Source organism: Malaya genurostris, chromosome 1 (genome assembly GCF_030247185.1).
Source record: "Malaya genurostris strain Urasoe2022 chromosome 1, Malgen_1.1, whole genome shotgun sequence".
NCBI classification, from domain to species: Eukaryota; Metazoa; Arthropoda; class Insecta; order Diptera; family Culicidae; genus Malaya; species Malaya genurostris.
This window is the reverse complement of record NC_080570.1, coordinates 116,708,317-116,734,395: the sequence shown is the minus strand read 5'-3', so window position 1 is coordinate 116,734,395 and position 26,079 is coordinate 116,708,317. Positions and strand designations below refer to the sequence as shown.

Here is a 26,079-nt window from a genome sequence, read left to right as displayed (position 1 = left end):
CAAGATGAGCAAACGGCTCGTTTACATTCATAGGGTGAACGATCCAGTAACATACACGACACAATTTTTTTTTGTTTCAATTATAGAGGTTTTAACGTTAATGTCAATCGCCTCTTCGGGCCAGAAAAACTTTCTGACCCTATGTGCGGGGTTGGGAATCGAACCCAGGCGGGCTGCGTGAAAGGCATCGACTTACCCATCACGCTATACCCGTCCCCCCGACGAGACAAAATTATGAATTGAACAGAATTTTACTGGACTTTTCCGAGCTCCACACTGCAAAGATTCATAGTGTAAGTAAGACCGAAAATTTTCGATATTAAGAATCAAATTTTTAAATATTGTTTATCATAGGTTATCAACTTTTGTTCGTCTTATTTCTTGATTGTTTGAGGAAGCTAAAAAATGACTAGACTCGTTACGGTTAGTCTTAGTCATGTATGTTTCTTATTATTCATCATTTTGTCCCGATTATTTATATTTTAATTTTACAATAATTCCTTTGTAATAAATATTTGGTTTGGAAAGTCATGAAATGTTTTTCATCTTTATTCTAGGTGAAATGAAAGCAATTCCGATTCTTCTAAATACACAGAAGCTCCAAAACCAACCCTTAACATACAAACAAAAAAAAAAGTGTTTCGATATGATTGGAAGCTTAGTGAGGCGACATGAAAAACGGTTATCAAAGTTATTTGGGTGTTTTGATACCACATAGGTTGTGCTAGGTCTTCGACTCATCAGTGCATTAGCTGTTTGTGTTGAAATGCAAACGCCGCTTAACAGTTCAGCACGTTAAAAATAGTTACTTCACGTCTGCTTAGCGGTTTATGTTAAACTGTTGACCGGCGTTTGCAATGCATCATAAACTGCTTATGCACTGATGAGTCGAAGTTGAATCGTAAGAATGAGGTTGTCATAGTTATTTTTGTCCAGAAGTGTATTATAAATGTTTCAGGTAATATTTTAGTTATATAAAATGGGCCGTTTCGTGAATGTAATTTCAGAATCTTGAGGTAAAATTATGACGCTTCTCAAAAAATATGAGTGGACACCTAACTATAATTCGTTATACTTTTTAAAAACTAGTAATTTGGTGCGCATCAATAACCGTTTTATGGAACACTCAAGTCATGAAACATCGCATACTACGAAAGCAACAAGCTCACTACGGAAGCGTGTTTGGCTGCTGATTCGGAGACGGATAAACTTTTGACGTCGAATGAAACCAGTACTAATGTTTTAGGCGGCAATTCAATAGCAACCTATGGGACCATAAGACCTTTGATTTGAATTTTGCAAAAATTTATTACGCCAGCTCTGAAGAAAAAAAAAAAGTTTTGGAGTTCATTTTGGAAATTGTTGGCCATTTTGGCGTTTTATCCGGTATTTTTTTAACCGAAACCTGAAGTATGTGAGTTCTGTTTTAGAGATCCTAAACCCTATTTTCGACACTTCCGGAACCGGGAACTGGGCACTGATAGAACCGAAGTCGATTCATTTGCCCAGCAACCAGAATGAACTACAAATTAAAACTGTTCTGGGTCTCATTTAAAACATCGTTTACGTCTTTTGCAACGCTGCTCTAAATGGCGGGTGGAAAATTTGGAGTAATCATCCTACTGTAATTCCGGAATCGCAAGTCGGATACGGATAAAATCCGATAGCTCCCGATGAGAAATATTACCTTTCATTTGGATCTGATATTGTGACAATCGCTCCAACCATCCCCGAGAAAATGAAGTAAGTTCAATTTTTAAGTTCTAGGTCACTATTGCGATACTTCCGGAACCGAGAACTCATCTACTAACTAGATATTTTTTTATTTAAAAGATATTTTGTTCAAGCCTACTTGCGTACAAACTTTACGTAGCCGATTGAGCCGACTTTTTATTTAAAATTTTTTAAACTATGAATTTCGATTTTCTTAGTGACCGCTCAACGAAATTTCACAAGCTTAGGTTCAAATGAAAGGTCTAGTTTATGCCTAAATAAACTTTCTTGTTTTTTATCTAAGATTCGAGGAAACAGGTTTTTTGAAGAATCCCTTGTTTTTAGGGGTGATTTTTTGCTGGCATCTTTCTGGTAACACTGTTTTTGACAGATCACGCGTGAATCGTGTATTGTGTCATTCTCAAACTCAGTTTGGTCTATAATTTTATCATGCATCGACTTACGAACGAACAACGCTTGCAAATTATTGAATTTTACTATCAAAATTTTAGCTTGGTCGAGAGATTAAAAGGTTCACTTTTTTATCGAAAAATTGTGTTCAGTGACGAAACTCATTTCTGGTTGAATGGATACACGTCAAGAAGCAAAATTGTCGCATCTGGAGTGAAGACCAGCTAGAAGCATTGCAATATCTACCAATGCATCCCGAAAAGTCACTGTTCGGTGTGGCATAATCGAGCCGTGCTTCTTCAAAGGCGACGATGGGCGGAACGTTACTTTGAAGGGCGATCGCTACCGTGTGATGATTGTCGATTTTGCTGACCAAAAATGGGTGAATTGGACATGCCTGACATGTGGTTTCAACAAGACGGTGCCACATCCCACACGGCACGCGAAACAATAACCAAATTGAGAGCCGCCTCCGGTGAACAGTTTATCTCATGTTTTGGACTCGTCAATTGGCCGCCTAGATCGTGTGATTTAACGCCTTTGAACTATTTCATGTGGGTCCATGTCTAAAAGAATGAACCAGTAACGATTGACGCACTGGAAGCCAATATTGAGAGTTGGAGTTGGAGAGAGTGAGCCAAAACTAGATTTTGCGCATGGGTCATCTACAGAGAAGTTGCGGTCAACATTTGCATGAAATCATCTCCAAACATTACAATATATTAATCGATTCGATCGATTCCATTGAAGACTTCGTCAATTTTCCCAAATTTTTTTTTAATCAAATCCAATACCTCTTAAAAAATCACCTTATATTTGTGAAAACATGAGTTATATGAGAAAGGCATCATTACACCTTACCGCCTTACCGATAAGATACACTTTTCTGTCATTCTAAGTTCTGGAATCACCGAAAGTAGGTATATGAGGGTTAGAAACTGTAATCCGTCATCTAGGTGACAATGCGATAAAGGTAAACAAAATCAAAACTATTTATGCGAATTCAAATTTATACACGAAAACCATTAGCTAGAGTGAGATCTACTGCCCCTGTTCGATAGATTGACTTTAAGAGTAAAATGATATTATTCTCTCGATCCCTGTACCTGTCCACCCTCTTCATTGTAACTAACAAGATCTTTTTTGTCACTAACTTTTTCGTTCCCCTTTCCCTGCCTCTTCACCATCTCGATAACAACTAATTAGATCTCTGTCATTTTCAGACATTTTACCCATTTCCACAATATTTACTTTTTTCATTCTCTTCCGTAACATAACCACCCACGGAAGATCGCTCCAGTCGAAAACCTGCATGCGGGCCACCTGCCGGGCCTTCGTAGCCTGGGGGTGTTTCCCGCGGACCGAAGGATGCGGCCAGCATAGATATTTACCAATGCCATCTGGAAGACTCATGGAATATTCAATTGCTTTCACATTTCACATGCTTTCGCTCTAATTCGTCGAACACCACACATTCTATTTATGTCATTTAACAGTGTTTTCAGTTCTGACTTACACATAAGTTGGTGTCTTGAAACGTTTATCAAAAGGCCATAGCATACGGTAAATAAAGTCCTCCCCACCGACAAGGGAATTCGTAAACAAATACGACATCCGCTCGGAAGAAGAACCGTACTAATAGTGTCTGTGCGCGATTTACTTCTTCCAATTCCACCTCTCCCCGACCATTGCTTCATTCGTGGAGAAAGTTATTGACATGCAACACCACCCGCGTACCTACAGGCAATTATGCATTATGCGTAAACGAAGCGAAGCGAGGTGCGAAGATCCAGACCGGCATCGCAGGCAGATGCGTCATTCGAGTCTCGGCGGAAACTAATTGCACACTAACCTACTTTTATTAGCACCTATACTGGCGTGGCGTACACACGAACACGCACACCGAGAAGACAGAATGATTCAGATAAAGACAGCATCACAGTACATTGGTTGGTTGTATCGCTACCCCGATGCAAACAGAAGCTCATGTGGCCTTGACTTTTGGAGCACACACTCTACACTCCAGCAGACCCTGTCAGCTTGGAGCGATCTCAATCTTCAGTTCAGCAACGCCATCGCACGGCGTCTCATTCAACATGTCATGTCAATTGTATGGGTGCGCAGCCCTGCTATTTTGGCGCGTACGAATTTGACATTTCTCTCCCCTACTTCTATGTATGAGATTCGATGCAGACTCACCTGAGGGCGACATGCTCGCAAAAAAGGATGTTGCCAATAATTTGTTCGGGAAATGTGAGAGCTGGATATCTTGTTAATATGATGTCTTTGACTCCAGGCACCGCTAGTCCGTGGTTAATTGGTTGTGATGATGAAGGGTGGAGCAGTGACGTCGCGACTGCGTTGGTGAATGAAACAAAAAAACACATGCGTGTTGCCTTTTGTTGGTTACGAAAAGTAGGCAATGAATATTTTTGACGTTTCACCTTGCTTTTTGTGTTCCGATTTTTTGTTTCTAGTTGTTGAACAAAGTTTATAGGTTAACATCTAACACTTGCAACAATGAAAAAGGTGATTCTTTTGGTAATGCCATATATTCACGCGTAATCGATTTCTCTCAATCCCGACCAGCATCATTCCGTAATTTCCGCATCAATGTTTGAAACTCATCCTTGTAGCACTGATACACGGCGTACACACGACCGCAATAATCGTGCTCCCGAACTTGTGCCAATTCTTTCTCAATGCAGCGATAGTGCCGATCGGCAAAGGATTTCTCTTCCGAGGCGTCTTCACGTCCATCACGAAACATAAGCCACGTGTCGTGCATGTGCACACCGTTCAAGTCATCGTAAACGCCTAGATTTAGACCAATGCAACGCAGCATACACTTCGTGGCCGGATCATCCGGGAAGTCCGTTTTCCGATAACGTTGGATCATATCCGGCGGCAGGTCGAGTCCTGCCGTACAGATTTCTATCAGTTGATTCATTTTTTCACTAGCTTCCTGTGGAAATGTGAAATTGAACTGAAATACACCAGGATTGATGTTAGAATAAAAATGTTACTTACAATTGATCCGACGAGGAACAAACTGGAGATCACCAGTAGGTTTGCGAGTTGACTGCCGTTCAACATTTTAGCGGAATTGTGAACTAACTGGTCAGAATTGAAACGCTATTGAAGCACTTCTAGCACTGTTGGATCGATTGAACATGATTATAAACGATGTTCCGAGCGGTTTGATTCAGATTATGCGTCAATCTAAACCCATGTTGATTGGCCATTAGTCTTCAATTATAATTGTAATTTGGATTTATTCCTGACGGGTGACATGAATAATTGTTTTATTTGCATATAAAAGATTACAATTTCCTTATAGCTTACTCCAGAACCAACAGGAAACGTATTCATCGCTTCTGGAAATACGTCTACATTGATCCAGGATTTCCCTTGAGGCAATAAAGTACCGGTATTTGCATGCAAATTCCCTAACCTCACCGTAACAGATCGCTGCTACTCGGACATCTGAATGGTTGAGAATCTTCGATCAAACAACAAGATATGATCAACAGTCACAACGATCCAGATAATAATGTAACGATCTTAAACCTTGAGACAGGTAGATTTTTTTTTCACTGTAGGGCGTTGACTTTTCCGCACAACAGGTAAAATAGGGCTATAATTCTACAGGAATATAAACAATGACTTGCTTATTTCCACGAAAAATCTTGCTTCGTCCATGTTTAACGATATGCTTTTTTTGTCAATTAAATTTGTTTCCCGTACAACAATGGGTATGAGAAAAAAACCCGTTTCAGTATGTCCAGGTAGATAACTACTTTGCTAAGTGTACGGGAATGAATCAGGCGTTAAAGTTTACCCCCTCCTCTTCGGTCAATGGCTGTGAACTGTGCAAATATTTAAATACGGTAATCTTCCACCCCAACACCGATTGAGTGTTTTGAATATCCGGAGATCAACATCAGTGAAGTGGGTAAATAACAAATCACACCCGATGGAGTTCGTGCAGGAGTATAGTCCCGCTGAGGTGACACTTATCGAACGAGAGTTCAGTCGTTTGGCAGGTATTTATCGACTGTTGGTTTTCACTGTCAGGAGGTTAAGCTCAGAAAATAATCGCTAACTGGCATTTCAATCGCTCTTGAGGCTTAATTAGGGCCGACTTAGGCAAAATATACAGCTATTCATATAGATTTTTTTTTTGTTATGAAAAGTGTGCATTCAGAGAGCTGAATTCTGGTTGATTTATAACAGATGAGCTTTCAGATTGCCGATATAGAGCTATAAGAATTTCCGGTGCTCATAAAGAGCTATTTTACAGTCATTATTAGTGCTTACTAGCCGCCTGGATAACTTATAGCGTTTTCGCTTATTACTCTTTACTACACTTGACTCAAACTGAACTTTCTATTTTGATATAACTTGCAACCGATGTACATAGCTAATACTCTATTAGGGTTTAATAAATGCTATATTAGTTTGAAGCAGGGAAAAAGTGAGTTCGTTGATTTTATCTTTTTGGTGTCGGGTTAGAATCTCCGTTCTTGATCGATCCAGGGATAAAATTTTCCGACAAAATTGTACATACAATCTACATCTAGCAGCTATAGCTATCATGTAGTTTGTTTTTGACGCATTTATGGCCAGTCCGAAATGCCAGGCTTCAGCTTCCAGTCCGATGTATGTTTCCGTCATCTACTCAAGGTTACGTGTCACAATATCAATATCGTCTGCGAAGCCAAAAAGTTGGGCGAACATGTACAGTTCTTTTCTAAAATTTGGGGTTTCAGTATCAAACAATAGTCTGGATACGCAGTTCAATCAAGGAACGTTATTCCGTTAAGACGGAATAGTCGGTATATAGGACGGTAAATTATTAATAGTTAACAAGTGGGTATCGAGACGTATATGGTGGGATACGAAGCATTTTCAAAACAATTACTTGAAAACGAATCAGAGCAAATGAATTCTTGACGAACTTATAAAGATTTGTGGAACGATTACTATTCAATCTACGAGTTTCAAACATCTTATATTACAAAAGGATATACATAAAATAGTAAACCTTTCAATGGAGGTGAGATTTATAACAAAAGAAAAGAGAACATGACACTATACAATTTACTATATTCACAATTTTATCGGATGGAATAAAATAATCGGAAATAACCGCCCGGGTTTGCGGTTCAATGCATAGGTCGCTGGTCTTACAAGCCAGTTGTTCGAGGCCCTACCTGGTCAATAGGATCGTAGTACTAGCCATGCAAAGATTCTGTACGCTATGATTCGATTGCGACTATCTGTTGAAACAGAAAGGTCAAATTCATTTTGCATTTATAGCATTTCTATGAACAGTATGATTTTTGATAACTAAGCTTTGCGGAAACATTTATGAGCTCTTGTCATTACACAATTGAAAATTCATTGGCTTTCAAAGAGCAATTATAACAGTCGTTCAACGTGCTATTTGATTTTATCGAGTTCAAATATCGTCCTACAACAGGCAAAAAATTTGATCAGCAAAAACTACTCGTACGTTTTAGCATCTTCTTTAAATGATTTCATTTCTACATTGGGCGATATCCGGAATTTGAGGAGTCCTACCGAGATCCTTGAACGGTTTGCAAATTTGGAAAAGCCTGATATGAGTTTACTACATGAGTTGAAATAAAGAATTTCGCATGATTCAGGAGTTTTATCCTAGCTCATGTGATATTGTTCCAAACATTATTATAGCGTTCACTTCACGGGAGAGTGTACCGTTTTCTACTAACAAGGATCCAGATGTTAAAAGAACTAAATATACTGTTTGATCTCGAAAATTTTAATGTCGGTAAGCAGAGCAAACCCTGGACTGTCAGATAATCAACTCGCACAAAAATACGCAGTTGCTGCTCGCAGAACCGTTCGAAAAGTTCGTTTGCAAGCAACTGATGATTTGGCAAGGGATATGTAGCTGCGGAGCAAAGATCAAAATGTTCGTGAAGAATAAGACGATGGATTCGAAGCTGTACAAGGCCTCAAAAACCGCGTATTACCTTTCCTTGAAGCCTATAAAGGTACCGTGAAGTTTTGGGCAGATTTGACAAGTTGCCACTACAGCCGGGAAGTCATCCAGTGGTACCGCGATAATAACGTAGAGTTCGTCAATAAAAACATAAATCCAGTTTCCGCCTATCGAGAGATTTTAAGCAATAAAACATCGTGAAACAAATGTGCCAAGGAAGTTGACTCCGGAGGTGTGCAGCGTTTGATGGGAGGAATGAAGAAAAAGAGTGAATTTTCATTAGAAACGAAGAACGTTTGCGTCTTCGAACCTATAAGAAGCAGAAACAACCAAAACGTAGTCCGAAACAAGAAGCATCGATCAGGCCGAGGGTTCGAAAGCTTTACCATACGATTCTTGCTGGAAATTTGAACTGCATAATCATGGACGACGAAACCTACGTGAAACTCGATTACAAATCCTTGCCGGGATCACAATATTATACGGTGCGAGAAGGGCAAGTGTTGAACCAGTCCGAGACATCGATTGAAGACGAAAAATTTGGTAAGAAAGCTATGGTCTGGCAAGCAATTTGTAGCTGCGATAAGATTTCGAAACCCTTCATCACCACTGCTTCAATGAACAGCGAAATATACATCAAGGAATGTTTACAAAAACGACTTCTACCCATGATTCGAAGCCACAAGGATCCTGTTGTCTTCTGGCCAGATCTTGCTTCTTGCCACTACTCGAAATCAACGGTAGAATGGTATACTACCAAAAATGTCACTTTCGTCCCAAAAGACATGAATCCACCAAATTGCCCACAACTTCGACCAATTGAGAAATTTTGGGCATTAACGAAGGCACATCTTAGGAAACATGTCTCGGCAGCCGAAATCATTCAACAGTTCGAAAAAGATTAGAAAAAAGTGTCAGAACTTGTCGCCAAGGAGTCTGCACGGAATTTAATGAGGAACGTTCGCAAGAAGGTGCGCCAGCTAGTCTAAAATGGCTAAGTAGCAAATGTTGAGAATAACATTCTGTTGTTGTAGTCTAATATTATCAGTATATCGAATATCTAACACTTGTGAATTATTTACAGCGAAATCAAAGTGCGTCCATACTTTCTGGGGCAGTCTTTAGCTTCAGAAAAAAAAACATTATGGCAATTGGACCTTTCCCCCTTCAATCGTGTATTCTATTCTTCTGCTTTGTTGTGATTTTTTTGTGCAATGTGAATTAAACAATTATTTGCATGAATATGAAATAATTATAGTGATTTTAGTGGATAAATCGAGTTTTTCATTACATCGCCCTCACAAATGAAATGGAATAGGGAGGCGTTTTCCTATATACTGACCTTGGTTTGACAGTAACTCATTAGTTGCCGTTATATTCTAGCTTATGAGGTTCTACACAGATAAGATTGCATTCAAATTAGTTAGGTTGAACAGTTTATTATGATCTAGGGTTGACAATAGGTTTAACAGATTCAGTTCCAAAACAAAAACAGTTTTAAAGTCGATCTTAAAGAATAGAATTTGAATGAGTAAATGTAATGTTGCGCCAACACCGTCTATGAGAAATTTCAGTAGAATTGGATTTCGCGTTGAGCAGTATCACTAAACTGGGCTAAAACTGATTTGGATTCGATCAGCAACCGGAAGAAAATGTTTTGAAATTATTAGATTGAATATCGAAACTAAAACTCTTCATCCTTCATGATAAATTATTGTGTCAAGTCAAGCTGCGTATTTGCCCGAGTTTAGGTTTCAGTTGTTGCGACATGTAATCGGAATCAAGAGTAGAGTGGTATGTTTTTTCGTCTGCTCTGATTGAAAAAAAATATGACACGGTCTCGTAGGGCATCTTCTCAAGATGCTAGTTCCTCAATACAACTGTTATTCGATACTAAGTGAAGCCAAACCAAATGGCAAAGCCAGTATAAAATACTTCCTAGCTCTTCACGTTCACGCTAATTAGGAAAGCAGAGATTCGAATAATTTTTTCTAATTATGTTTGATCGAATCGAAAAGCATGCACTCTGGACGGAAAGTGTATCAAAAGGATGGTTCACTTCAGAAAACATGGAAGCGTGGATTTTTACACCTATGACTACGGTCGATTGTAAGAACTCTATCATCAATATTTGAAGTATAACAAATTATTATTCATCCAAACGGAACGACGATCAACGAATCTGAAATAATGGCTAGCTGTTCTCTAGATGTGTTGGAGAGAGAGTGAACACTTCAACAAAGTGCTTCACAGCAGGCATGTCCAAACACTGCACTGCACTGCGTGCTTCATATAACCACCGCCACCGCGTGTATTGAGAATGCCATTGCGTGCCAGTGCACAAAGAGAAACACGAAACGCAATATCCGAAGCCACGGTGCTCGTGGCGCTGTTTTATTTTCGGCGCTGGTGTTTCAAGCTTCGGCATACACCGAAACTGCGTGTTTTCAGTTTCGTTAAACACCGGAGCCGAGTGTTTTCAATTTCGCGAAGGCACCGAAGAGCACCCATGCGTTGGTTATAATGTCAATCAACTGAATTCAATCGCGTTTGATCGTTGAAAAAAGAATGAATCATTCAAACGCATTTTTCGTCATACCGTGTCGCTATAGGTGCTTATAGTACAAGCAACGTGTAAGGCAAAATCGGAAACACTCGGCTTCGGTGTTTGCCGAAGTCAGGAACACTCGACTTCAGTGCTGCCCGAAAATCCAAACACCGTTGCTTGGCAATTACACGACCACCGGTACGGGTGCTTTTTCTACTGCGTTCGGTGTGTGTTTTTCAACACGGGCACGAAGCGTAGCATTCAATACTCCTGGTGGTGTGCTCACGAGTGATGGTGAGTACCGTGCAGAACGGATCCGTGTTTTTGCCATGCCTGCTTCACAGATAGGATGAATCGGACAATTCCGGACAAGTGACTGTTGCCGTTCGTGACTAGTCGAATGCACCGTACCGTCGGAAACTCTTGTGCAGGAGGATTCAGTTTAAGATTGAAACTAGCAGCTTGGAACAAAACGGGGAATAATTTCTCCAATGGCTATTATCAAAATTGAAATAAATCACGCCAGACGAAATCGTTCCATGAAAAATGTTTCTACGCTAGACGACAATGAACACTTCTGTCTCCGTTGGGAGCTGTTCGTACGACGAAATCTGGAAACATCTGATCAAACATTTTTCACTTGGAGAAAAAACATCAACACGCAGCTAATTTCCTCACAATGGTTCACTATTGTTCAAGGTTCGCTAACGTTTTGTGTACTCGAAAAGTGGTAAACATAGCAAAATAGCAACAACAAAAAATATGAAAATGTTTGAATAGGTGTTTCCAGAGTTCCTAACCTTCAAGCTCTTTATCGGAATCGAAATGTTCTTTATTATTGAGCGAAGTAAGTAAAATCGATTGTGCGTCGTTCGGAATAATCGAGATTTGGCTTAAGTTTGTTGGGCATATAGTTTTGTTTGTCAAACTGGTCTAATGAACAATGTGAGCGTTTGTTATTCGAATTTTCCTCAAAGCTGATTTAAAGCTCAATTAAGCAGTCAAACTGTGGGTTTTTTGGTGAACTTCCAAGAAAATTATCAACAGTCTTATATCGTTTGGTTTCAACGAATTCGAATCAAAAGGTGAGTTCAAATTACACCACAAGAAAATGTTTGGCAAAATTCATCCATTCAAATCAAAGATGTTATTTAACTTTTTCCATGCTCGCTTTATTCAATTCCAATTGCATAAAATCTTGTACAACGTTTAGACAATTTTTTTTTGTGTGGTGATTCATTTTTCCTTTATATCTTGCTCCGATTTTACTTCTCTGGGATGTTTCCGAAGTACCTGCTTCACGATGGTCTAGTACTTTTCAATTGGCCGCAGTTAGTTCCGGTGCGTTCGAGGGATTGAAGTCCTCAGGCACGAAGATGACCTCATTAACCATGAAGCAATCCAAAACATCTTTCGAGTAATGGCATGAGGCTAAATCCAACCAAAAAATTACTTCCTCACTTTTCCCAGAGATGAAAAGAAAAGAAAGAAGATGAAAGGTCTCACGGTTCTTTACAAAACTTTCAAGTTTCATCTGGATCCAACTTCTGGTTCCGGAATTATAGGGTAAAGTGTGTAAAATTTAATACCGTCACTTAAAGCCCCGAAACAAAACACGTAAAAAAAATTCCAACTGGCCTTGAACTACTCAAAGCCGTTATCAATAGACAACCAAACAAATCGACATCCGGATATCCTGATTCCCGGTTCTCTGCTGAACATCACGTAGACCATTATCTCTTCCGGTATTCTTGCTACATGTCCAGTCCACTGTAGTCTGCCGTGTTTTATAAGCCTTCCAATATCCGCATCTTTGTATACTTGGTACACCTCATGGTTCATGCGTCTGCGCCATTCTCCATTCTCTTCTTTGCCGCCGACTTGTATAGAGCAAGTTATAGAGCCAACGACTTGTATAGAGCAAGTTTGGTGCGTCTGTGCAAGCTACGAGACTTCAGCTGGTTACGGAGCCCGTAGAAAGCCCCCCCCCCCCCCTAAGCAGCTGCAACACGTCTTTTTCCTCGCGGCTAATATCATTATCGCATGTCACTAGTGCTCCAGGATATATGAACTCATCTACACCGTTTGGGCTGCCTCTTTCTCTACCAGCCACCATGTACTTAGTCTTGGTAGAGTTTATCGTCAACCCTATTCTCGCAACTTCTTTCTTGAAGGGCACAAAAGTCTCTACCACAGCTCTACGATCCACACCAATAATATCAATGTCGTCCGCAAAACCAAGAGGCATGTGAGACTTATTGATGATGGTACCGTTTCTTTGCAAGCCGGATCTTCGTATGGCACCTTCGAGCGCTATATTGAACAACAGATTTGAGAGCGCGTCGCCCTGCTTCAATCCATCTAACGTCACGAAATCATCGGATGTTGTACCAGCTATCTTGACGCTTGATTTCGCTCCATCGAGCGTCGCACGAATCAGTCTAATTAGCTTTGTCGGAAAGCCATGTTCTAACATGATCTGCCACAATTCGTTACGTTTCACTGAGTCGTACGCAGCTTTGAAATCTACAAACAGATGATGAGTCCGCAAGTTGCACTCCCGAAACTTATCGAGAATTTGTCGCAAGGTGAACATCTGGTCTGTCGTTGAACGCTTTTCTCGAAAGCTGTCTGCTGAACAGAACTCTAGAATGTACCTTGTAGGCGGTATTGTGGAGTGTTATGCCTCGATAGTTTTTACAATCGAGTCGGTGACCCTTTTTGTAGATAGGGCACATGATACCATCCAGCCAGTCCGAAGGCATTTCCTCTCCTTCCCAGATCATTCCAATTACTTAGTGGAGTGCATAGTACAGCCGCTCGCATTCGACTTTGAGAAGTTCAGCCGGGATCCCGTCCTTTCCATTTTAAGCTGTCTAACCGCTTTTTGTATTTAGTCTAGCGTGGGTGGGTCCACAGCTTGTCCACCATCCTCAATCCCCATTCTGTTCATGCTCTCTTCCATTGATTGTTCATTCAATAGTCGCTCGAAGTGCTCCTTCCACCTGGTAGCCACTGATGTGTGATCGGTCAACAGATTTCCGTCTCGGTCGTTGATCATAAGATTGTTGGAGATTGTAGCTATAGACTCAAAAATGGATCCCAGTAAGTTTTCTCGAACTGACTTCGATTATACGTGTTCCGGAAGTATCTGAAATAGTGTAAATCAGTCCGTTTCCTTAGAGATGGCGTAATCGACATGACTGTTGCACTCTGTAGGTTATACTAGTTTATGGACAAACCTTTTTGTTTTCCAAGAATACCAAATTATTTTAAATAATACCACACATTTATATATGAGAGTATGAGACATATGAGAAAGGCACCACTAGGTGGATTAAAACAGGTTGTTGTGATCGTTGGCTTGACGGTTTTTTTCCCACAATTTTATTCCGATTAACAGTCCGATGTTCTTTGAACCGTTTCATGCTACCAGATACCGTCGAATTTTCGATTACTTAGCTTTTTCCGATGACGCCCAACTTGATTTTTTTACTATAGGTAGGGAACATAATCTCCTATCTTGTAACAAAATTTCATCCAAATCAAAAATGTTTTTTTTTTGCAAATCGACAAGAATTTTTTAAAATCTTTTTTTCTCAGTGTAGGAGTCGATTAGGATTTCTCCATGTTTTGGTAAACTTGACTAATTTTGTAAAAATCACTTCTACAACACTTTTTTTTGAATGATTTGCCAGCTTTCGACTACAGCCATTTGCAAAAACCTGTTTTGATCCACCTAGTGGTGCAATGATGCCTTTCTCATATTTCATATTTTTCATATTTTCAGAAATATCACCAGAAGATTTTGTGAAGAAAATTTTTTTTTCAATCTTGAATAAAATAAGAAACTTTCTTTGGGTATAAACTAACATAACCTTTTTAAATTGTAAATAGTTATGTCAAGTTGATAAGAAATTTTTCTTTATTTTGCATCGTCGCACTAAATGATTAAACACTCTTTACCCTATGGTTCTGGAATCGGAAACATTAACAAGTAACTACAAATTAAATAGAAGGATTAGAAATTTACATATTTTTCACCTGAAAAATATAAATTTTAATTTGGCAACCCTGCACGCTATACGAAATTGAACAACGCACAGGGGACGGGTATAGCGTGATGGAGAATAGTCGATGCCTATCATACAGCCTACCTGGGTTCGATTCCCAACCCCGCACATAGGACCAGAAAGATTTTCTGGTCCGAAGAGGCGAATGACCTTAAGATGTTAAAACCTCTATAATTGAAACAAAAAAAAACAAAGCACAGCACGCTGTGAATGGAGCAAAGCCGCTGATACCGTCGCGTACCAGTTTTGCATCGTCATTTTTTTCGATCATAGAGGTTTTAACATTGTTGTCATTCACCTTTTCGGGAAAAAAAATGTTTTGACCCTATGTGCGGGGTTGGGAATCGAACCTAGGTGAGCAGCGTAAAAGGCATCGATTTACCCATCACGCTATACCCGTTCCCCTGAATCATCATTTTGAATTTGAATGTTTTGACACTCATCATCCTATAATTTCGGAACCGCAATTCGGATCAGGATGAAATTGCACAGTTTCTTTAAAGACAATGAGAGCATTAATTTGAATCATAAATCGTGACAAACGGCTTAACCGTTGCTGAGAAATTGACGGGAGTTCCATTTTTGGAGATTTTCTTCACTATTACCGGTGCTTTCGGGAGCGAAAACCGGGGACTTGTAGTCCCGAAGTAGTTTTATATAATCACTAACTAATAATATCCGTCAACTAGAGCAGTAAGTTTTATAATAATGTGCATCTCATTTCGCCATCGCTTGTGAAAAAATACTCATGAAATTGAAAATTTTCACCAATCGCACTGTAATACCGGAACCGGAAGTCGGATCCAGATCAACTTTTCGAGGACTTTGTAAAGAATTTCAAGACCTTTTATTTGCCTCTTGGTTTGTGAAAATTGGTCAAGAAATTTCCGAGAAAATTGATTGCGCATTTTTTTTCATAATTTTCACATATTTCCTTGTAATTCCGGAACCGGAAGTGGGATCCAAATAAAACTCAGGAAAATTGTATAAGGCTAAAAGACCTTTTGTTTAAATCTAAGTTTGTGAAAATCGGTTCAACCATCTTTAAGAAACGTGTGTGACGATTTTTTTTCCTCATTTTGGTGCATATCACCCTGTAATTCCGGAACCGGAAGTCGGATCCATATGAAACTCAGAAACTTTGTATGGGACCTTAAGACCTTTCATTTGAATCCAAGTTTGTGAAAATCGGTTTCGTCATCTCTGAGAAAATTGAGTGACATTATTTGTCACACACACACATACACACACAGACATTTTGTGATCCCGACGAATTGAGCCTCCGGGCCTCGGTTCAAAAGTCGGTTTTAACAGTGATTGCATAACTTTTCTATATGACAAAAGCAAAAATATGGTAAAACAAGTTTCGTCCTTTTCAAAAGACAGTCTAGATCATTTTTGGAAAATCAAAGTATGCAAAGTGGTTTTTCACGACAAAGTCTTCATATGCAGATTCTAAAAACAAAAACAACACATTATTTTAAGAAAAAAAAAAAAAGATAGCAAAGAATACAAAGCAATAACCGATTTTCTTAAGCCATAAAAAATGTTTGAGTCAATCAACTTGCCATAAAAAATGTAAATAAAAAAATTAATCCATACGAATTAAAGATAAACACACTTCAAAATAACGATAGGGGCTGCAAAGATTTGTATCCTACGGTCGATAAAGATGCATCTAGCAACACACAAAATCCACAAACTTGGCTTTATGGATCTGATGATCTGAGCCAGAGGGTGCTGCCAACATTTGTTCGAGTTAGCGCGAAATTCGTCCATCGTAACATGGTACAAAAATTAATGAGTATTTTTCGAAGTCACTAATGTGGAAGTGTAGCTGAAAGTTGAAACTACACAACTGTATAGATAAATTGGGTAAAAACCTAGGTGTAAGGGTCCCAACAGATTAGGAAAATTTGGATTTTGGGTAGGTCACTTCAGCGCGACTTTTTACGAAAACTATTGCATATTTTTCCATATTTCAAATTGGGAATTGGAGCTGAAGGTTGAAGCAATACAAAGGAGTAGATAACATAACAAAATTGTAATGGATGCTATTTTCAATTTACAAAAAGTGTCCGACTAAGCCCCGGTTTCCCCTAATGCAACATCTCTTTGCAATTCTTTTTTCTTTCGGCTGCTGAAGTCGATAATTCAAATTAGAAAATTGATCGCTTTTCAACGCAGGCAAGCACTACATGGATCACGCCGGAACCACGCTGTACGCCGAGTCACAGATTCGAGCCGTACAGAACCAGCTGACGGGCGGTTTGTTCTGTAATCCACACACCAGTCAGCAGACTGGCGCTCTAATCGACCAAGTCCGGCAACGGGTATTGCAATTTTTCAACACAAATTCATCCGAATACACACTGATTTTTACTTCGGGAGCTACGGCCAGCCTGAGGACGATAGCAGAATGCTTCACTTTTCGGCCACCGGAGGATGACTCCGAGAGCGGCGGATCAGGAGCTTTCGTTTACCTGCGAGATAATCACACCTCGGTCCTGGGGATGCGGGCAATCGTGGATACCGATCGAATCCATCCTCTGGAGCGAACAGAATTTTTGCGGCACCTGAAGCGTCGGGTCAGAAATTTCAACTCGAAGAAACCATCGCTTTTGGTGTTTCCAGGTCAGAGCAATTTCAACGCCGCCAAGTATCCGCTGGAGTTGATCGAGGAGATTCAACGGAACGGTCTGCACGGTTACGACGAAGAGCAGTTCTACGTCTGTTTGGACGCGGCCAGTTACGTTTCGACGAACTTCCTCGATTTGTGTCGTTACCGACCGGATTTTGTGTGTTTGTCTTTTTATAAGATTTTTGGGTAGGTATGACAAAGAGATGAAGTCTACAGCGCACCGGTTTGACGAGCTTTGTCTTTTTTCAGGTACCCGACAGGTTTGGGAGCATTACTTATACGGAATGGTAGTGAACAGGTCTTGCAAAAGCGATACTACGGTGGAGGAACAATCAAGATTCTGCTGAGTGGACAAAATTTGCACATGAAGCACGACTCACTGGAGCAGAGATTCGAAGACGGAACACAACCATTCCTATCGATCATTGCTCTGCTGCATGGTATGAACACCATCCAACAGCTGATCCCACCCTTCAACGGAACCCGTTCGATGGACCGTGTGTCCAAGCATGTGTTCAACATGGCAAAGTATTGCTACGGGAAGTTGGGTGCATTGGAACACTCAAACGGCTTGAAAGCCATTCGGTTTTACATGGATACAGAGTTCGAATCCCGAGAAAGCCAAGGTGGTATGGTAAATTTCAATGTACTTCGGGAAGATGGAAGCTACGTTGGATTTGCGGAGTTTGCTCAGCTTGCTAGAGGTAAGGAAATCTACGTACGGACTGGATGTTTTTGTAATGCCGGAACTTGTCAGCGACAGCTCGGCCTGACGGATGCCGATGTGTTGATGTTCTTTCGAATGGGTAAAATTTGCGGTGACGATACAGATTTGATCGAAGGGATGCCTACGGGAACGGTTCGTGCTTCGTTCGGTTATATGAGCAGTCCGAAGGATGTTGATGCATTAACGGACATGATTGAGGAATGTTTTATCCAAAGTTCTCCGAAGATTGCTGCATTGAAAGCAATCTACATCTATCCGATTCGCTCTTGTGGGGCATTTTCTGTCACCGGTAATTGGCCGATTCGCGGTAAAAGATTAAAATTTGATCGTGAATTTACAATCGTTGACTGCCTCGGACTGCCGCTTTCCAGTTTCAAACACCCGCAGATGGCTAGTATTTTACCGGAAATTAAAAACAATTGTCTAGTACTGAGACATGACACGGAAGATGATTTTGTGTTGGATATGGACAAATGTACGACTGCAGAAGACTGCGGAGATTTGGTGGCTTCGTGGATCAGTCGAACACTTGGAGTAGCGAGTCTTCGTCTGCTGAAACGATCGACGGATGAAGGAAACAGTCCGCAAAAGTTATTGGTAATCAACTGGAATGCGTTAAATTTTGTTAGTGGCTGTGATAAAAGTGCTATAGTTCAGCTTTACCGAGCAAATGCAATTTTCGATGCTCCCAATCACTTCGACATGCAGGTCGGCCGCGATCTAACTATTGGAACTAAACGATTTCGCGTGACGAATTTATGCACAAGACGCCCCATGATCCACGTCAACCGGAATGATTCGTTGAAAATGATCGCCGATGTATTCGCTCAAAAAGTTCCACTTGGAATGTATTTAGTACTAATGGACGATAGCAACAAGGACACCGGCGGAGCAGAGGATACGTTGAGTTGTGGAACCGAACTGAAAATGGCCACCAGTTCGGACACCGGTTGTAAAGCGATGATTATTACGGATTCCATCACCAGATACGATTTCCGAGTGCATCGAGCCGCATAGTTCAAAAGGTGACTGCTCTAGAAATAAATGAACGAATAAATAAATAAACAAACAAACGAACAAACCCGGTCATGTTATGCGTTGACTTACTGTGGGAAGTAATTGGAACAACATAAGCATCATAACACCGAGATGACACACATTTCTGTTTTCCCTAGTAGGTAGTCGATTTTGTGAAATTCACCACACACACTCTACTGTTCGATTTACCTGCATATTATGCATGCGAACATTGCGAAATGGCGCAATTATTTCCTAGTTGCGCTGCGACTTCGCCGCGCGAGAAAGTTGCGCATAGTGTTGTTCTCTTTGATAAGATCGACGGCTCGCTCGGACCGGGGGCTTTCCGCATCATTGTGGCCGGCTCTCACATCAGCAAAACCGTTTATTCAACAATTCACACACGAACTGAGCTGCTGGCCTGCTCCGGCAATTGGCTGTGTGCGGCATTCCGTCGGTATGTACAATCGCAACCGGCATACCAAACCCCGACACTTTTATGAATGAAGCGTTCAGGGCGTGCTGATTCCTAATTGGTGATATGAGCTATTTGAAGTTTTTTCGTTTTTGTTTTCGTTCTAATCGATGTCGAATTATTTTCACTTTGTTTAGGTTTAAGGAAAACCCCTGTATGAACGAAGTCTTTCTATGAGGATAGTCATAATAAATAAACATCGATTCATCGCACAAACGACTGCATCAGCTCAACGTCTTTTGATTTTCAATACTGCCAATGCTTTTTATACTCGAAGGTCTCGTGAATCAAATTCATTTTACGTTACGGCGCGTCGTGACCAGGTTGATTAGGTAATAACAATTGTACTTGGAGTTGATATCATTTTAACTCGTATGATACATTTGAATCGTCATAGCAGAATTGAACCCATTGCTGATCATCCCCATCGACATTGGTTCACCAGAGAGCTGAGGAATTAGTGAAAGAGGAAGTTTTGTCGACTAATATCCGACTTACTTTACTATGGGGCGCTTTTTCAAAATTTACCCTCTGAGAGAGTGATAAGTTTTTGATCGTGAATATGTCTTGTTGTATCTAACGAACCAACATAATTTTTGCTACATGCCATCGAAAATATGATCACAATTTTATGATAAAACTAGCGGACCCCTGCACACTTCGTAGAGCAATAATATTAGATTAGATGTGAATAAATCAATACTTCTTTCAATCAATTTTAACGGTTATTGTCAATAAAACGGAGCCTTTTATATCGCGGACCACAGGTTGAGAATAGCTGCTCTGCGACAAAAAACATTTTTTGATTCTCTATTTTCGGTAAAAGTATGTCGAACCGATGGTTTGCCAACACGCGAACAGGCAACATACAATTTTCCAGGTAAAAACTCAAACTTCATGACACAAACTCCTTACGATTATTCTTGTGCTTTATTGGTGGTAATATGAAACCTAAACGGACTGGAAAATAACGTTCAAATTTAAATGACATGTCAGTAGATATCATTGGAATCGTTCCCTAGATAACATTTGCCATTAACCTTTTAACTTTGAACTTTTTTTATGCACTTTCTGTACTTATTGTTGTACTTTCTGAACCTGTTGCTGTTCTTTCTACTCTTGTTTCTAAATTGTATGTATCAGTTTCTGTACCTGTTTCAATACTCTGTATTTCTGTGCTTTCTCTACATGTTCTTGTCCTCTCTGCACTTGTTTCAGTATTTTCAGTATTTGTTCTCTCATGTCTGTACTTGTTTCTGTACTTTCTGTATTTTTTTTACTTTTTCTACCTGTCCCTGTACCTTCCACACTAGTTTCTGTGCGGAAAATTTTCAAGTCCATGCAAAACATTTTTCAAGATTTTCTCCACTTTCCCGAAGGATTTTACTCATGTAATGAGCCTAAAACCTCCGCATTAACGTCACCTTTCGAACAAAAAAAATCATTTGTAAATCGGCCCACGCATAGCAGTTGTGTGACATAATCTCAAATAATTCAAAATTAAACTTTTCTGAAATGGTTGGTATAAACGAGTATCAAAGAGGATAATTCATAAGGCGCGTTTGCCTTTCTCGTATTTTTAAAGCTCATAGATCAGTGATCTGCGAAAGGATTTATATAATCTAACTACCAATAGAATCCAAATTTTTCAACTTAAACGTGTATAGCAAAAGCATTGAAGTATTTCAATAGTACACTGTTGAAAAACCTGTCTCATTTGACCCATGTCAACACCAGCCAATCAGAACGCATTCTAAGGAAGAGAACAAAATATCTGCTGCTGTACAACATATCGTACGAGAAAAATGTTCCGAACTGTGCTAAATATCGTATAGAGAATTCCACAATTTGGTCCTTCTGAAAGGCAGGAATGAGTCCCGTACAGCATCCTGATAGTTTCTTTCAATGAAATGCAAATCCAAAATGAAATAATCGAAATTAAAATTCTATATGCTGCTATTTTTATAGTCATTAGAACCGCCCATTAGTGAAAATGCTACAAACGAAATCACGTAAAACGAAACCTCTTAACAAAAATTGGATCAGTTTGGATTCTATCGCCACTGCGAGCAGATGTATTGTGTGTCGTTTGCAAAACTAGATTCGCTTCCGACAAGAGCGATTACGTCACAGCTGCCAGTTGTTTGCATTGGTGAAAAAACAACGAAAAGAGGACAACGGTGGGGAGCATCACACAAAATCAGCCGTTCCAATGGCTCTAAAAGTTTTCTAAAGAACTATTGGGATTTCTTGCTAGCAAATCGAAGGTAAATATCCTCAGTTTAGTGCAAATCTAGAGCAGTTTGATTAGATTTGTGCACTTTTCGATGTGTGAAATTCACAGTAATCGAGATCAAGTGAAGCCTTCTTTGTTTTTGCGAAAAATGTAAGAAAGGAAATGCTTGCATAATTCATACAATTGATCAACTAATTGATATTCGGAAGTGTTAAGGAACATGTCAGTTGTTTTCGTATCCACAACATCCAGTTATGTATCTGGCATTACCCACCCGCCTTTTTTTATAATGCACCTCAGGAATAAAAAATCCGAACTAATTGGCTCAAGTGACACCCCTAGTTATTTGGAGATTTGTGCCCTTACCATGACTTGTCATTATTTTCCTGATGTGAAATTGTGTAGTAGATGAGGTGGAAAAGCAGCAAAAAAGGAAGAAATAAAGACATAAATAAATTCCCAACTTCGCAAATATGATCAGAAAACTTTTCTGGCTCGAAGAGGCGAATGACCTCAAGCTTAAAACCTCTATAGTCCAACAAACAAAAAAATACCCATTCAGAATCCTAAAGAAGTTTTCAAGTTTATCGCGAAAATTTTGAGCGCGTTTTGTATACTTTATATACAGTCGAGCCGCATAGTGCCAATTGTTGATGAAATGATGATAAATGAAAAATAATACAATGCCTCGAGAACGGTTGAAAAAATCATGAAACTATTTATGAAAATCTATACCACGAATTTTCGAAATCTTTTATTTGAAATTTTTCAATCGAGCAGTTATTTTGTCGTTGTCAAAATAGCCCTGCTCGAGAGCATGGTTATTTTTGACAGTTCGATAATTATTTTTCGACACTGAAAAAAAAATCTTGCGGAACAATTCCTATGTCTGAGCTTTAGTGAAAATTACTTCTGTGTCATATCTTCTATACTTTCAGTCATAGAAAATATCCCAATGAAAAGTTTCGATATACACTGAAGTCTTCTTTAATGCGAGTTTTCGTACCGCATAAAAAAACCGCATAACTCTGAAACTTCGCATAAAAAAAACCGCACAACTTTGAAAAAGTCGCATAAAAAAAGACCTTAGTGTATTGTCAAATTAAGTAAGTTTTTCTCTTCTTACGTTCTCTGTCTTGCAGTTATTATACCACTTTATCATTTTATTTTCAGTGAAAAATAAACCCAAATAACTTTCCATCAATCAAAATTTTGAACTGGGCCATAGTTTCAGAATAGAGCGAATTGGTGAGAAAATTAGAAATAAGATTAAAATTGAACATATTTCACTATGTCTGAATATGTTCGGCATGGTTCAAATAGAAGAAGCAGAAGAAGCACTTCAACAAAGAATGCCAAGAGAATATTTCTAGGTTCGAAACGCATCAACGATGAAATATCAATCATAGGAGCTAAATGTAGGGACCTACCCAATAAATACGTTCGAAAGGTAATCACTATCACATCAGGCATGCCCACATTAAGGTTCAGAGCAGTTCTATGTGCTTTTTTCTAGTTTCAATTTCATTAAATCAGGTGAAAGTTTTTTTTTGAACGCCAAACTTCATATGTTTAACAGCATTAGCAAAGCTGTTTTCGGTCATTCAATTTTGACATTTGTACATGGTGTTTTATAATAACATTATTAATGCAGAATTCAAGCAATCAACCTCTGCATTTTTACAGCTAAATTTCTGGCCTTTTGTGGTTTTATATCAACTTTACAGTAGCATGTAGGACTGATGAGACTTCAATGGCAATTCCATATTCGTTTGTCTCCTTTCATCATGTTTTGAACAGCCTCCTCATCAGAGAAGCACGTTTACCTTGAACCGCATCTCACTGACAATAGTCTGTTGCTTTTTTTAGGTTCGAGCTTGATAATGTCCCAACATATTTCTATTTGGCGGAGCTATTGCATCTTGGGAGGGTTCATGTCCTAGAGCACTTGTACTGCTTGAGAAAAGGAAACAGAAATTTTTAGTTCATAATACTTGTTGGGATTCAAATGTCGCTCTTTGAGTCGTTGTAAGGGATTGCTTGCCAAACTAGATATTTCTTTGAGAACTACTACCTTGATCAAAAAGTTACCGAAATTTATTCGGAAAATTTAAAATACAAGATTATTCATCAAAGTTGATATTGTCCCCTTCAAAGTACTCTCCATCGACTGAAAAACACTTATGCCTGCGCTTGATCCAATCCTCGGAACATATTTAGTTTTCGGTATGGCGTTTTCAGAGCCATCTGCAATTTTTTCATAATCTTATTTCGGGTGCTGAAACGTGTTCCACGGAGCGGTTTCTTGAGTCGACCGAATAGGAAAAAGTCACAGGGAGCCAAATTGGGTCAATTCGGTGGGTGCTGTAAAGGAATTCGTTTCGTTTTTAGCCTAATGTTCACGGGTAATGATGACATTGTGTGACGGTGCGTTACCGTGGTGTTGTTTGACGATTGTTTGATTGTTTGTAATCAATGAAAACTGTGAGCATCGCCTTCTTTTGAAGCTGAAAATTTGATAGAATATCAATGACAGATGTGGCAACCTAAAAAAACCTTTTTTTAATTTACCTAGAGATGTAATAACCTTTCTCATATTACTTATATTATCCGAAACATCACTAGAAAAATCTGTAAAGATTTTTTCTTTCAAACATAAATAAAATCGAAAACTTTCTTTGGGTATATATTACCATAACCTTTTCTATTTGTAAACAGTTATGTCAAGTTAATATAGATTTTATTGTGACAACCCTGCACGCTATACAAAATTGAACAAAGCACGCTGTGTGCTAGGCGAGTGCGTTTTCTTCTTCTTCCGTACCAGCACGTACCGATGCGTACCGTTTTTGCATGACAGTTTTTTTTATACTCCCTTGATTACCCTTTGATTTCGGAACCGGAATACGGATCTGGATAAAATCGCACAGTATTATTTAAGACAATGGGGGCTTTAATTTGAATCATGATTTGTGAAAATCGGTTTAACCGTTGTTGAGAAATCGAACTGAGTTCCGGTTTTGGAGCTTTTCTTCACTTTTACCGGTGCGTTCGGAAACGGAATCCGGGGACTAGTAGTCCCAAAGTAAATATATATATATTCACTGCAAAATAATTGAATTTACCAATAAGTTTTATAAAAGTTTGCACTTCGTTTCGTCATCATTTTTGAAAAAATTCTCTTCAAATTGAGAATTTTTAATTTATCGCGCTGTATTACCGGAACCAAAAGTCGGATCTGGATCAAATTTTCGGGGAATATTTAAAGAATTTCAATACCGTTCATTTGCATCTTAGTTTGTAAAAATCGGAAATTTCTGAGAAAATTAAGTGCGCATTTTGTCATATATTTGCATATATTGCCTTGTAATTCCGGAACCGGGACTCGGATAAGGATAAAATTTAATAGCGAGCTATGGGACCATAAGACCTTTCATTTGAATCTAAGTTTGTGAAAATCGGTCATGCTATCTCTGAGAAAAGTGAGTGTCAATTATTCTCATTTTTTGGTGCATATCAACCTGTAATTCTGGAAGTCGAATCGGGACATTTCGTATGAATATAAGTTTGTCGGATGTCACAGTGATTGTATAGCCTTTCTATATGAGAAAGGTAAAAACGGTTTTAAATCCTTCAGCGATTCGTTTCTTCCATTAAAATATAAATTCACTTTCAAATTTAGGAAATATTTTCGTCTCAAGTTTCAAAGTTCGTCATGGTTCTGAATATTTACTAATTGATTCGTCTCAAAATATGATCACTTTTCCACATAATTACACCACTATTCAATGTTGGATGACTGACATAATTAGTAATGTTCACTTTTAGCATGCTTAATCTTTTAATTGAAAACTTCTAAAATTACCTGCTAAGTAATAAAAATCTTCAGCAATATGAAATGGAAAATAGCATTCTCTTGATTGTGCTTTGTTCTCAAGTCATTTCGTTTCGCAAAGTTATCAAGTTTTCTCATAATGTTATGAAAAATGAATTTTGTTCTTCAAATTACCATCAACAAGTATTTTTTCGTATTCCTGACATTAGTCTAATTATATTATTGATATTTATATTTTAATAAAACTGTTCCGGCTTCGAATGTTACAGGGAAATGCGTGTTAAATACTGATGAAATAACCAGTATGGCAAATTTTGGTTTTATTCCGATATATCTGTATAACACGTTCATTTCGACCTAAGTAATAATGAGAGATTCTCTTTTGATTATTACGGTACTCTTAGCAATGCTTCT

General features: G+C 39.0%; 3 protein-coding genes across 11 annotated transcripts in view; 1 reads left to right on the top strand and 2 right to left on the bottom strand.

Moving 5' to 3' along the window:
* The window catches only part of LOC131425553 (mannosyl-oligosaccharide alpha-1,2-mannosidase IA), a 103,756-nt gene that overhangs the window by 74,800 nt on the left and 2,877 nt on the right, over positions 1–26,079 (bottom strand). The window lies entirely within an intron of this gene.
* LOC131425554 (general odorant-binding protein 99b-like) lies at positions 1,450–7,477 on the bottom strand. Its single transcript, XM_058587528.1, has 2 exons — positions 5,155–7,477; positions 1,450–5,089 (listed from the first exon to the last, which is right to left on the bottom strand). The coding sequence occupies exons 1-2, from the start codon at positions 5,218–5,220 to the stop codon at positions 4,700–4,702; spliced, it is 456 nt and encodes a 151-aa protein (XP_058443511.1). The 5' UTR covers positions 5,221–7,477; the 3' UTR covers positions 1,450–4,699.
* LOC131425551 (molybdenum cofactor sulfurase 2-like) lies at positions 6,050–19,901 on the top strand. 2 transcript variants are annotated; one of them, XM_058587515.1, is made up of 3 exons: positions 6,050–6,170; positions 16,922–17,561; positions 17,625–19,901. In XM_058587515.1, exons 1-3 carry the CDS (start codon positions 6,101–6,103, stop codon positions 19,117–19,119), a joined length of 2,205 nt encoding a protein of 734 aa, XP_058443498.1. In that variant the 5' UTR covers positions 6,050–6,100; the 3' UTR covers positions 19,120–19,901. The 2 variants fall into 2 exon arrangements, with proteins under 2 accessions (XP_058443498.1, XP_058443499.1); XM_058587516.1 differs by having other exon boundaries at positions 6,080–6,170; positions 16,881–17,561.